This window comes from Sus scrofa, chromosome 14 (assembly GCF_000003025.6).
Source record: "Sus scrofa isolate TJ Tabasco breed Duroc chromosome 14, Sscrofa11.1, whole genome shotgun sequence".
Classification (NCBI taxonomy): Eukaryota; Metazoa; Chordata; class Mammalia; order Artiodactyla; family Suidae; genus Sus; species Sus scrofa.
This window is the reverse complement of record NC_010456.5, coordinates 114,327,563-114,341,640: the sequence shown is the minus strand read 5'-3', so window position 1 is coordinate 114,341,640 and position 14,078 is coordinate 114,327,563. Positions and strand designations below refer to the sequence as shown.

Here is a 14,078-nt window from a genome sequence, read left to right as displayed (position 1 = left end):
GAATTATATACACCCTTTGTGACTCCACTGGGAGAGGATTCTTAGCAGCTTGTGCCTGAAATTCACTTCACGGGCCTTTTTCCTTTGCTGATTTTGCTTGGCCTCTTTTCACTGTAGGAAGTCACAGCCCTGAGCACCACAACACGCTGAGTCCCGTGAGTCTTCCTACTAGGGATCATCAAACCTGGGAGTGGTCTCGGGGACTTCGACACACACTAGGTCAAGAAATTAACCTCCCATGTGCTTTTTTTTTTTTGTCTTTTTTTGTCCTTTTACGGCTGCGCCAGCAGCAATATGGAGGTTCCCAGGCTAGGGGTCTAATTGGAGCTGCTGCTGCCAGCCTAGGCCAGAACCACAGCCATGCCAGATCCGAGCCACGTTTGTGACCTATGCCACAGCTCATGGCAACGCAGGATCCTCACTGAGCGAGACCAGGTATCAAACCCGCAACCTCATGGTTCCTAGTTGGATTCGTTTCCACTTCGCCACGACAGGAACTCCCCATGTGCTTTTTTTGAGGATGCTTCTGGAGACTGTGACACATTAAAATGAATGAGTAAACCAAAAAAAGAGGAATATATGGAACCAAAGAAGGTTCTATCCAATAGAGGAGACTGGGGAAGGATCCAAGATGCCAGAGAAGGAACCCTTGGATATCAACTATGCAGGAGCCTACAGAGCAACCAGCCCAGAGCCAGAGCAGAGTAAAAAGACAGTAAGAGGGGCTCCAGGCAGCGGGTGCGGGGGAAGAAGTAATGAAGATCATTTAAAGGGTTTGACAACACAGAGAACAGTGAGAGAAAAAAAAACTACAACAGGATGTTTGAAGAAACAGGGAAGGGTAGGAAGAGGATTCATCAAATGACAAAAAGAAAGCTGATTATCAACTCCAGAAAAAAAAAAAAAAAAAAAAAAGCTGTTCAAGAAACAAATTATATTACCTAGTTCAGCAAGTAAATAGTATTTATGCAGTCATAATAATTTAAACACTGAAAAATTATTTAACCAAAATTTTAATATACCTGTGAAAGATTAGGAGAAGAGAAGAATAAGAAAGCAAAAATTTCATCTCCCCTGATAAGAACTAAAACTCAATGCCTAAAAGTAATAAACCATGAGATACAGTAAGGCTTATTACTTAGAAACATGGAGGTAAATTTCAAAAGATAAGCTAAACGAGTTAAAGACAGGGGTTAGATGGGATGAGACAGTTCTTCATTATAGGCTTTTTAATACCATTTGACCTTTTAGATCAACACTGTCCAGGAGCTTATATGGTGGTTCAGCAGGTTAAGGACCCCAAACTGTCTCTACGAGGATGTAAGTTCAATCCCTGGCCTCACTCAGTGGGCTGAGGATCCAGGGCTATGGCATAGGTTGCAGATGCGGCTTGGATCCAATGTTACCGTGACTGAGGCATAGGCCACAGCTGCAGCTCCAATCTGACCCCAGCCCAGGAACTTCCATATGCTGCAGGTGCAGCCATTAAAAGAGAGAGAGAGAGAGAGAGAGAGAGAGAGAGGGAAAACACAAAACATAAAACAAACAAAAAACACTGTCCAAGAGAAATACAAGTCACATGCATAAGTTTCCTAGCAGTCACACTGTAAAAACTACAGAAAAATAGGTGCAATTTTTTAAATAGTTTTTTTAACACAATATAGACAAAATATTATCATTTCAACATATGGTACTGGCTACATTTCAAGTACTAATGGCCAAAGGGAAACAGTGGCTACCTTATCAGACAGCACAAATTTAGGTTATGTGCATATACTATTTGAATAAAAATTATTCTGGGAGTTCCCTTGTGGCATGGCAAGTTAAGGATTGGGCACTGTCACTGCAGCAGCTCAGGTCGCTGATAGGGCGTGGGTTTGATCGTGGGCAGAGCCAAAAAAAAATTTATTTTTATTTTAGAAAATAGTAGGAACAATGAGCAGCTTACCTTCTGTACCTGGGCTTTGACCACCAGTCCTGGTAGCAGATTATTGAGGGTCCAGTTTTGCTCCTCAGTAGCAATGGCAGCAGAAACTTCTGAATTACCAATAGACAGACTAACAACTCCTCCGCTGCCTTTCACTTCTTGAATGATGCAGTTCAGGTACTGGCCCACTTTCAGTTTAGCATCTGCAAGTCCAGCCCCCAAAGGAAAAATAACCATTATGAGAAGGACCTTTAACTTGGGCTCAGGTGATACCAGAAAGATCCATGGCCTACTTGCAAGAGAGAGTGAAGTGACCCTAACTGATCTAGAATGAACTATCACACAAAAATATGAAAACAGCAGAGTTCCCGCTGTGATGCAGTGGGTTAAGAACCTGACTGCAGCAGCTTGGTAGCTGCAGAGGTGTGGGTTCAATCCCCAGCCCAGTGCAGTGAGTTAAAGGACCTGGCATGGTGGCGGCTAAAGCGTAGGTTGCAGCTGTGGCTCGGATTCAATCCCTGGCCTAGGAACTTCCATATGCCACAAGTATAGCCATTAAAAAAAGAAAATAGAAAAAAAAAAAACCACCTCAACAAGGCAGGAGAGTGCTGCTTCAGAGGCCTTGAGGGCCCAAATTTCAGTGGAATCTTCTAAGTGAGAAAAAGTGAAATTGGTCCATCAGATCTTAGTGAGACTGACAACCTCTGACCCTTCACACACCTTCTCTTTTCTATCATCTAAGATTAACAGTGGATTTAAGCAGAGCCAAACAGCCTGCAGCCTTCAGAAATTCAGTTGCTCTAATACGATATGTGTGAAAGTCCATTCTTTCCCCAATGAATGGACTTCAGGGTCACCACTCTGTCATTTTACTCAGCAAAGTGGCATTTAAATATAATCCCTGGGCATACCACCTCACTACCATGAACTGGCCCCTCTTCTCCCCTCTCACCTTTATTCTTCTGTCGGATGTACTCCTGGGCTTTTTGCAGTGGTAGAAAAGCTCTGGCCCCACTAACACCAATGTCCACTAGGTAGCCGTGGTCTTCCAGGCTGGACACAGTGCCTGTGAGAAGCTGGAGGAAGAGAAAGCATTCCCAAAAGTTCAAAAGTCAAAGGTCACGGGACACATAACAAACATCAATTACCAAACGTGACTCTTCCCACCATCAGTCTCAACATATCACCCCATAACCCCATGCATCATCCCACTTTTAACATTAAACCTTAATCCCTACAACACAGAGAATATAGCCAATATTTTATTATAACTAGAGTATAACATTTAAAAATTGTGACTTACTCTATTCTACATCTGTAACTTGTATAACATAGTATATCAACTATATACCAAAAAAATTTGTTTTTTAAGAAAAGAAAAAACCCTCAATCCCACTAGAGGACAGAAGAGGGAAAGACATCAACTTTAATTCTCCCAGAGCTTGAGGATCTTATTTATGGTTTCCAAACAGTGAGAAGTTGAATAATGGAATGACAGAGAGGGCTATCCTCCATGGAGGATTTTCAAGACAGGAAGAGACTTTCATGTTATGCCAAGAGATAAATCAGATGGCCCTGCAAGGCTGCTCCCAGTGCCATGACTAATAACCCAGCTCTACCCTTCTAGCAGTTATCATGTCTTTTCCAAGCACCAAGACATCAAAAAAAAAAAAAAAAAATTCTTGCCAACCTCATTTACATTTTACAGGAGAACTGTGGCATTAAAATCTGCCCCTGACACTTACTGGCTACCTGGTACTTGGTCACTTAAGTCACTTAAAACTTTTACAGTCTGTTTTCTCAGATGTACAAAGGGGCTATCTATTGGCCTCACAGGATTGCTATGAAAATTTCTTCAGAGAAAATGTCTAAAACAGCACCTGTCAAACAGCAGCCTCTCAATACTTGTCAACTTCCTGTACTTGGCTTACTTTTATTTCCCATTTTACCAAACTCTCAGTGGCTGGCACAAAAAAATTCTACCGCTTCTAACATTACAAGATTATATTGATCTCCCTCCTTTTTTTTTTTTTTTGGCCACGCCTATAGCATGCAGAACTTCCCAGGCCAGGGACTGAACCCACACCACAACAGTGACGACACCGGATCCGTATCCAGATGCTCCACCAGGGAACCCCTGGTCTCCCTCCTCTTGAGTATAGTTTGCATGAGTACATTTCATAGCTACTGGACTTGGAGGTGCTGGGCTAGGATTCATTTCTTCTGAATCTGCACAGGACTGGGAGATCCGGTAGTGGACCATCCATTAGCACAGCTGACAGACTAACTGCCCTGTGTGCCCAAGCTCTTGCTCTCAGAGAGCAGCCCTCAAGTGTTCCCCACAAATGCCAGCAGCCTTTGAAAAAGACTTAATTTGTGAAAAAGTCTAGGTAAACTAAGGCACTTCAAGCAACTCCCCCTCACCTTTGCTAGGTTTGCCTGGAGGCATTTATTTTCCCTACCAACAAATCTTGGACTTGCTTTCCCCTGCTCTCCTCCAGGGTCATATAATTAGGTTCAAGTCTTCAATTTCCATCAAGTACCCTGGAGACCGTACCCCCCAGGAAAAGACCCACCCCCGTGTGTAAAGGTAAGCTGAAAGTGAAAGGCAGTCCAGAGAGCCCCCTGGATGCAGCACAGGGAGACGGCACAGTGTCTGCTCCTCTTCCCTGGCCCCAGATACATACCATGCCGGGCTTCAGGGCTTCAGGATTCAGCACTTTGTTGACATTTTTGGGGTTCAGAGATAGCTTGACATCCTTTTTGCCGCTCTTTGTGATGCCCAGACTGCTCACCACACATCTAACCAGCATCCCAGGTGAGAAGAGCTCAGGCAAGCCAACCAGGTCCTGCATAATACAAATGAAAAAGACCTGATATGAACGCTTCCCCTGAACTGAGAATTCACTGCCTGGCCCTGGCTCAGTGGTTTCTCACCCTCAGACTCCATCGAGTCCAAAAGGTAGACGAAGAGAGCAACTGCTCACCCACAAAGCTGAAGAAGGGTCTGTGGCCACGTCGCAGTCTTGGATTACAGCTTAAGGTCTCCAGACATCTCCACACAATGGGCAGATGTAAAATGACTGGTCAAAAGACTCCTCCACAATTACTGTCTCCACCTCCTATTCTTTGGCTTGGCTTGTTGCAATCTGTGTTCCACCCCCCCACACTCCATACTTGATCTCCCAACAAAATCTCCAATGACTTCCAATAAACCCAACAGTCCATTTTACAAATTTTACAATCCTTCTCTCAACTGTTTTTGCTTTTGTTTTTTTACAGTTTTGTTTTGTTTTTTAATTGTTTTTGCTTTTGTCTTTTTACAGTTGCACCCACAGCATATGGAGGTTCCCCGGCTAGGGGTCAAATCAGAGCTATAGCTGCTGGTTTACGCCACAGCCGCAACACCACCAGATCTGTGACCTACACCACAGCTCATGGCAATGCTGGATCCTTAACCCACTGAGAGACGCCAGAGATCGAACTTGCGTCCTCCTGGATGCTACTCAGATTCATTTCCACTGAGCCACGATAGGAACTCCTTTTGGATGAAATGTCCTATAAATATCTATTAAGCCATCTGGTTTAATGCATCATTTAGGGCCTGTGTTTCCTTATTAATTTTCTGTCTGGCTGATCTATCCATTGCTGTAAGTGGGGTGTTAAAGTCCCCCACTATGATTGTGTTATCGTCGATTTCTCCTTTTAAGGTTGTTAGCAGTTGCCTTATATATTGTGGTAAACCTGTGTTGGGTGCGTAGATATTTAAAATTGTTATATCTTCTTCCTGGATTGATCCTTTGGTCATTATGTAATATCCTTCTTTGTCCCTTAAAATATTCTTCATTTTAAAGTCTATTTTGTCTGATATGATTATTGCTACTCCAGCTTTCTTTTGATCCCCGTTTGCATGGAATATTTTCTTCCATCCTCTCACTTTCAATTTGTATGTGTCCCTAGAAGTGAAGTGGGTCTCTTGAAGACAGCATATATATGGGTCTTGTTTTTGTATCCACTCAGCAAGTCTTTGTCTTTTGGTTGGGGCGGTTAGTCCATTAACATTTAACGTAATTGCTGATATGTATGTTCTTATTGCCATTTTATCAATTACTTTGGATTTGTTTTTGCTGCTCTTTTTTCTTTCCTTCTTCTCTTATTCTTTTCTGCCTAGAGAAGTTCCTTTAGTATTTGTTGTAAGGCTGGTTTAGTGTTGCTGAATTCTCTCAGCTTTTGCTTATCTGTGAAGGTTTTGACTTCTTCAAATCTGAATGAGAGCTTTGCTGGGTAGAGTAATCTTGGTTGGAGGTTTTTTCCTTTCATCACGTTAGGTATATCATGCCACTCCCTTCTGGCCTGCAGTTTCTGTTGAAAAATCTGCCAATAACCTTATTGGGGTTCCCTTGTATGTTATTTATTTCTTTTCCCTAGCTGCTTTCAAGATTTTCTCTGTCTTTGTTGGTCAGTTTGATTAATATGTGTCTCGGGGTGTTCCTCCTTGGGTTTGTTTTATATGGTACTCGTTGTGCTTCCTGGATTTGAGTGAGTGATTCCTTCCCCATATTAGGGAAGTTTTCGGCTATTACCTCTTGGAATATTTTTTCTGTCTCCTTCTCTCTCTCTTCTCCTTCTGGCATCCCTATAATATGGATGTTGGTGTGTTTAACGTTGTTCCAGAGTTCTCTGAGATGCTCTTCATTTGTTTTCGATCTTTTTTCTCTTTTCTGTTCTGCATCCGTAATTTCCAGTAATCTGTCCTCCACCTTATTTGTTCTGCCTCCTGTATTCTGCTGTTAGCTGCTTCTAGTGAATTTTTTATTTCAGTTATTGTATTTTGCATCTCTTCTTGTTTAAGTTTTATATCTCATATCTCTTTGCTCAGTGTTTCCTGTAAGTTATCCATCTTTGCCTCCAGTTTATTTCCAATGTTTTCAACAGTCTAAAGTCTTTTTCCTGGAGGCTAAGAATCTCCTCCTCGCTTAGCTGATTTTCTGGGGTTTTTCCTTTCTCCCTCATCTGAGTTATGGTTCTCTGTCTTTTCATTTTTATAGGTTTTTGGTGTGGTGACCTTTTTAGAGATAACAGAGTTGTAGCCTCTCTTACTTCTGATATCTGTCCCCCTTGTGGCTGAAGTCAGTATGGGGGCTTGCTGTAGGCTTCCTGATGGGAGGGGCTTAGTCTCTGGATGGGATTAGAGGCAGCTGTGTGCCTGAGGGGTATTTAGGGAGCCTGTTTACTGAGGGGGCTGTGATCCCACCTGGGTAGTTGTTTGCCCTGGGGCTTCTCAGCAGCTGACTGATGGGTGGGACCAGATTTTCCCAAAATGGCCACCTCCAGAGAAAGGCAGCTGCTGAATATTCCCCACAACAAGCCACATTCACCCCTGTTTTCCCAGGGTGTCCTCCAAGAACTGCATTCAGGTTTGACTCAGATTCCCATGGAGACTTTGCTTTGCCCTGGGACCCAGTGCACGTGAAAGTCTGTGTGCGCCTTTTAAGAATGGAGTCTCCATTTCCCCCAGTCCCGTGGAGCTCCTGCGCACAAGCCCCGCTGGCCTTCAATGCCAGATGCTCCAGGGGCTTTCTCCCAGTGCTGTATCCCCGCACGTGAGGGTTTGATGTGGGGCTCAGAACTCTCACTCCTGTAGGTGAGTCTCTCTTTGTGAACCAATTAGTTTCCAGTCTGTGGAGTTTCCCACCCAGGAGGTATGGGGTTGTTTATATCGTGAAATCGCCCCTCGTACCTCTGGATGTGGCCTCCTCTTTTTCTTCTGGAGTAGGGTATCTTTTTTAAGGTTTCCAGTCCATTTGGGTGAAGAGTGCTCAGTCTTTAGTTGTGAATTTTGTTGTTCTTAGGAGAGAAGTTGAGCTCCAGTCCTTCTATTCCATCATCTTAATCCCCTTCACATAGGAACTTCTCATGTGACCTTTACTAAGCATTTAACACTGGTGCCCCCTCCTTCCTTAAACATCTCCTCTAGGCTCCCACGACACTTCATTCAATGGTTTTTTTTCTCTGGCCTCTACTTCTCTGGTCTTGCCTTCTTCTTCTGACAGCAACTTTTCTTTCTTCGGCAATTAAAATACAGCAATCACTCCAGGATCAGTCTTGCAGTCTCTTCTCCCTCTATCTGCATCCTCTAAGCAACTTCTTACCCCTCCACAGCTTCAAGCACATCTATACCTTCATGTTTCTAACGCAGACTTCCCAGAGCTCCAGAAGCACCTATCTACTGTTGTCTCAACTGCACCTCAAATTCAACACAACAGAAGATCAAATCATGATCACCTCTCCCAAACCAGGTTCCCCTTTCAGGGTTTCCTGTCTCAGGATGGCCTGGCCAACTGTCAAGCCATGCTCAACAGAATACTAGAACTCAAACACTTCTCCCGGCCTCACCACCCATATGGAATCCAAAATTAGGCACTGACTCTCCTTCCTCAGTCCTCAGTAATCCTGAACACGAGCTGCCATCAATCTCAGAGCCTAGACTACAACAACGGCCTCCTAAATGGTCTCTAAGAAACTACTCATGCCTCTTCAATTCACTCTCTATGCTGTCTACATGTCACCCACCCCAATAAGAACACTTCAAGGGCTTCCCACAGATTCTAGAAAAACCATCCTTAGCCTGGTCTGTTCTCCACCCAGCCCTCTGACCCCATCCCACACACTCTCCCCTGCTCTCCGCTCCAGCCTTCTTCTCTAACCTTCTTCTGCTATACACTCAGTTCCTACCTTCCTTCTTTCTCTAGCACACCCTCACCCTTCAAACCTCAGCTCAGGCACCCGTGCCTCAGCGAAGTCTTCCAGATGTCCTGAGCTAAGTCAAAATCCCCGTATTAAAAAAAAAAGTCCTGGAGTTCCCGTCGTGGCGCGGTGGTTAACGAATCCGACTAGGAATCATGAGGTTGCGGGTTCGGTCCCTGCCCTTGCTCAGTGGGTTAACAATCTGGCGTTGCCATGAGCTGTGGTGTAGGTTGCAGACGCAGCTCGGATCCTGCGTTGCTGTGGCTCTGGCGTAGGCCAGTGGCTACAGCTCCGATTCGACCCCTAGCCTGGGAACCTCCATATGCCGCGGGAGCGGCCCAAAGAAGTAGCAAAAAGACAAAAAAAAAAAAAGAAAAAAAAGTCCTTATTATAAACTCTCTTGTACCTTGTGTCTTTCCTTCTAAGCATTTAGCAAAGTTGTAATTTTACATCTGCTTGTGTACTACTTACTTCCAGTTACAGATTTCATCCAAGTTTCCCTTACCTGCAGAGGTTCTTCTTGTGCCACCTGCTCATTCAGCTTTTTGGTGTAAGCATCACAGATTTCAGTCACTTGCACACACCCCTGGAGGCCATTGGGGAGACTAATCACCAGCTCCAGTTCATTCACCTCTTTCACACAACCCAAAATCCGCATCCCCTCACACAGGGACTAGAAGAGAAAAAGTAAAATGTGAAATGTGTATCACAGGAAGAAAACAATGACTGGGGACGTGGGAGGGGTGGGGGGGTGTCTGGCTTCTACTCCCACCTCTAATAAATAAAAGCTTCAGGAAATACCATATGTGTGTATGTCAGTACACTCATCAAACACCTGGCTGAGCACCACGAAAGATCTAAAACACACCACACTGTTTACAGCACAGGAGTGCTAGAGGGAACTCTCACCTTTTCCTTTACTGAGTTCAAACTCAAATGCCTGGTAGGCAACACAAGGCAGGACATGGGCCAGTGGAAACATTGGTGGCCTGGACTGTGCATGCCAGGTCTAAAGGGGGTAACCACTATTCAGCTGTGTGTGCCTATAAACAGAGGGAGTGTGAGCTTATACCTTCAGCACGTTCAAGTTTTTTTTCAAGAAACCAAAAATCATATTTTCATTTAAGTTTTTTCAGTTTTCTAATGTGGGCACTAACTTAAACAATTATTTTTTAAAGCAGCACACTGGACAAACAAAATACTTCTGCAGCCTGAATCTGAATCTTTCCCTTCAGAATCACTGACTTTCTTCTTTTTTATAACACGTATCAGTTATCTAAACACTTAAGGAACATAATAAGACTGCTTCGTTTCTGTGAGATCATTTCCACATCTATGAAATGAAAGGGTAGAATTAGAATGACTGCTAGTTATTGCCAGTTCAAACTTATGAGTCTACTAAAACACAAATTCCATGAGGACGCAGCAGTTTAAAAGACAAGAAAACTTTAAAAAGCAAAAAACAAAACAAAACAAAACAAAAGAACATGATCACAGGCATTGATTAATAATTGAAAGAGAGAGTTCCCATTGTGGCTCAGCAGTTACAAACCCAACTAGTATCCATGAGGACGCAGGTTTGATCCCTGGCCCCACTCAGTGGGTTAAGGATGTGGTGTTGGCATGAACTGCGTAGGCTGCAAATGTGGCTCAGATTCCTCATTGCTGTGGCTGTGGAGGAGGCCAACAGCCAAAGCTCCAATTCAACCCCTACTCTGGGAACTTCCATATGCTGTGGGTGCAGCCCTAAAAACAAAATAACAATAATAATAATAATAACTGAAAGAAATATGCTCATTTCTGAAAAAAGCTAGAAGACTCTCCAGAAACACAAAGCGTATGCATATGAAAACAATGAAGGAATAAAGAAAAGAAAGAGGGAAGGAAGAATATATACAGACTTAAGCAACCCAGGGAGTTTGTTCAAAACAAAACCAAACTTTGACTAACCTCCTCATTAAGGATTTCAAACTTCTCTCTTACAAACTTGCTGCTTTCTCTCTTGTCAGTTTTCAGCTTTTTTATTGTTGCTGGCTCTTTCTGGCTCTTTTTCCTTTTGGTGGATTCCTCTTCAGTAGAAATCTAAAGGGGGGAAAAAGATCCAAAAGAATGAAAAGCAGTAATCCTTGCCTTTCCCTCCAATTTCAGGCCATCTGTCACCTTGCTGTGTTACTCCTTCACTCCTGACACTCCCAACTGTTCTTTTAACTCCTGCCTCAATCCCAACTCCCCTTTCTACCACTAATTCTCCCTTTACCCAATCTAAGCTCTGTTCTCAAAATCTGTTTCCAAAGCCTCTTCTCTCCTATGTTCTTCCTCCCTTGACTGGGATGGACACCGGGGTTCCCCAGTATGAGAAAGAATTTGGAACAGTGCATGAAAGTAAAAGGTGGAATCATGAAGGCCCAACTTAAATTTCCATCTGCACCATAACAAGCTGTGTGGATTCAGCTAAATTACATAAGCTCTCTGGGCCTCAGTTCCAGAGCATGGAATGGCGATCTCAACTGCATAGTACAACTGGAAAGATTACATAAAATAGATATAAGACCATATAATTGCAAGTTAGTTTCCATCATTCTAGCATTTTACAGCCTACTCTAGATGAAGATGTCAAATTCTAATGCAAATTATGACCATTTTACATCATAAGGACCTGATTCAAAAATGCAATTGATTGGAGTTCCCGTCGTGGCGAAATAGGAAACAAAACTGACTAGGAACCATGAGGTTGCGGGTTCGATCCCTGGCCTCGATCAGTAGGTTAAGGATCAGGCGTTCCCATGAGCTGTGGTGTAGGTCACAGATGCAGCTCGGATCCCACGTTGCTGCGGCTCTGGTGTGGGCCAACGGCTATAGTTCTGATTAGACCCCTAGCCTGGGAACCTCCATATGCTGTGGGTGTGGCCCTAACAAGACAAAAGTCCAAAAAAAAAAAAACAAATGCAATGATCAAACTGCTTTCTCTTTATCCTTAATCTACATGGTACAAAGTTCCTAAAAATAAGAAATAATGGTACTGCAAACTCAAATACTAAATGCCCCACTTCAAAAGATACAGCCTTGTGATGGTGTGGGCTCCCTAACAAGTTCAATTTATAAAAGTGAACTTCAAAAAGAAACCAATCTGGAGTTTCTGTTGTGGCTCAGTGGGTTAAGAACCCAACTAGTGTCCATGAGGATGCAGGTTTGATCCCTGGCTTCACTCAGTGGGTTAAGGAGATGCAGCTTGGATCTGGCATTGCTGTGGCTGTGGTATAGACTGGCAGCTGCAACTCCAGTTGAACCCCTAGCCTGGGAACCTCCATATGCTGCAGGTGAGGCCCTAAAAAAGAAAAGAAAAGAAACCAATCTGGGAAAACCACACATTCTCAAACAAGGTTCATTCTCCATAAGGACATTAGAGAGTGTTCAGTGAGTCTTAACAAAAAGCATACCACTTACATCAAATAAGTTGTCCTGTTCAACCGACTGCTGTAAAGTTTTTTCTGACTTGCGAATCTTTCTTGTCCCCCCTCGGGGGAAGCTTTCTTCCATGGTTGCCATGTTTGGCTCTCCTAAAAACAATGCAAATAGTTGGTGAGATGTAGCTTTGGTGTCAAGACTATGATCAATGGGCAAGAGATAAAGCTTTCTAGCCCCAATGTGCTAGAGAGCATTCAGGACAGCATTTAAGAAATGGATGGTTTGATGCCAGGCAACAGGCAATCCATAATTCATCTTTCCAAAAATCTTTGCTTCAAAAGCACAAGTCCACACATTTTCCTCTAGTAAAAAGTGCTATATTGGAGTTACTGTCATGGCACAGCAGTTAATGAACCCAACTAGTATTGATGAGGATACAGGTTCGATCCCTGGCCTTGCTCAGTAGGTTAAGGATCCGGTGTTGCCGTGAGCTGTGATGTAGATTGCAGACGTAGCTCGGATCCCATATTGCAGTGGCTGTGGCACAGACCAGCAGCTATAGCTCCGATTTGACCCCTAGCCTGGGAACCTCCATATGCCATGGGTGCGGCTCTAAAAAGCAAAAAAAAAAAGCTATAGATTCAATGTAGTAAATATCACTAAGCTTAATTCACAGATACACAAACAAATATATATATAAGCCCCTACCTTCAAAGCATATGCACACTTTTTCGTCTTTTTTTTTTTTGGCTGCACCTGTGGTATGTGGAAGTTCCCAGGCCAGGCACTGAACCCACGCTACAGCATTGACAAGGTGGGCCCTTAACCCAATAAGATACAAGGGAACTCTGAACAGACACACTTTTAAGAACAATTATGCAAATAATTTAAAATACAAATCAATTTATAAACTATCAACAAAGAAGCAGGAAATAATGAGGCTTTGGTAAAAGAGGAAAACAAAAGAAGCTTTTGGGCTATGTGTTAAAAGATAAATAGAATCTTGATAGGTGGAAAGGGAAAAGCAGAAGGAATGTGAGGAAAAGCATGGGAAAAGAAAAAGCAAATTATTTTGATAAGCATCAGCATCATGTCTGTCAAACTGTTGTTCAAAGGCTTGCTCTTGCCTTCCTTTGGAGAAAAGTTCAACTAGACCATAAAGTGATAAAAAGCATAATAAGTGGAGTTAAATTCTAAAAGACAGCTTGGGCTTTCTGTTTCAGAGCTCTCATTAGACGTGAATAGATTAACATTTACTTTGGCAAGTCTGAGCCTTAAGTAAAGGAAAAGATAAAACAGTAACCAAAAAAAAAAAAAAAAAAAAAGACTGCAGGCTATAGACTGGACTGGAGGAGAGAGGACTGAAGGAAGGTAATCTGGTAGAAGGCTTCAATTGCAGCACAACAGAAATCATGAGAACCAGAACTAGGTATAAACGAGAACGGAAGATTAGTGGGGTTGGTTCTGAAAGACACTTGGAAATAGGAATCTAGAAAGGCTTGAGACTGTGAAAGAGGCGAGGACCTAAAATGAACCTAGGAGTTGGAATCAGGAACGGATAGATATGTTTCGAAAAAATAAGAAAGTGCCGTGGGGTCAAGATTCCTGGGAGTTTGACCCTTAATCTCATTTCAGACCAGGGGAAACTGAAGTTTCAAAAGAGTAAAGCAGCAATCCAGCGGCAAAGAAGAGAATTAAGCTACCTTCAGGGGACAGATCCTAAAGTTACAGGAGCAAGTCAAGCAAAGCCGGCTTCTAAGCGGGTGCATGGTAGGGACCTGGAGGACTTAGTTCTGGAACAGACCTGGAAGCCACGACGTTTCCTCCCTTGTCGCCTTTACCCACACTCACCAAGCCAGGGACGCCAGCACTTCTACTTCGGAGGCCGCGCCACTGTGATCACACACGCGGAGACCCGCACGCCAGCAGCCCAACTCCGCCCTGCCGGAAGCGAGGGCGGGCTCTGCGCCCCACTTCCGTTACTACACTATGGAGTCCT

The 14,078-nt window shown here is 43.5% G+C and overlaps 1 protein-coding gene across 7 annotated transcripts in view; it reads right to left on the bottom strand.

Annotated features, from left to right (window-relative positions):
* The window catches only part of PDCD11 (programmed cell death 11), a 54,420-nt gene extending 40,362 nt beyond the window's left edge, over positions 1-14,058 (bottom strand). For 6 of the 7 annotated variants that reach the window (XR_002338758.1, XR_002338760.1, XR_002338759.1 and 3 more), the window contains exons 1-7: positions 13,931-14,058; positions 12,119-12,231; positions 10,625-10,756; positions 9,180-9,347; positions 4,615-4,776; positions 2,880-3,003; positions 1,949-2,130 (exon numbers count right to left, since the gene is read on the bottom strand). Coding sequence is in view for 2 of the 7 variants with exons in the window: in XM_021073483.1 (XP_020929142.1) it covers positions 1,949-2,130; positions 2,880-3,003; positions 4,615-4,776; positions 9,180-9,347; positions 10,625-10,756; positions 12,119-12,220 (870 nt within the window). In the remaining 5 variants the exon portion in view is untranslated. Of the gene's footprint in view, positions 1-1,948; positions 2,131-2,879; positions 3,004-4,614; positions 4,777-9,179; positions 9,348-10,624; positions 10,757-12,118; positions 12,232-13,883 lie in introns of all 7 variants that reach the window. The other variant, XM_021073482.1, reaches the window with a different exon arrangement.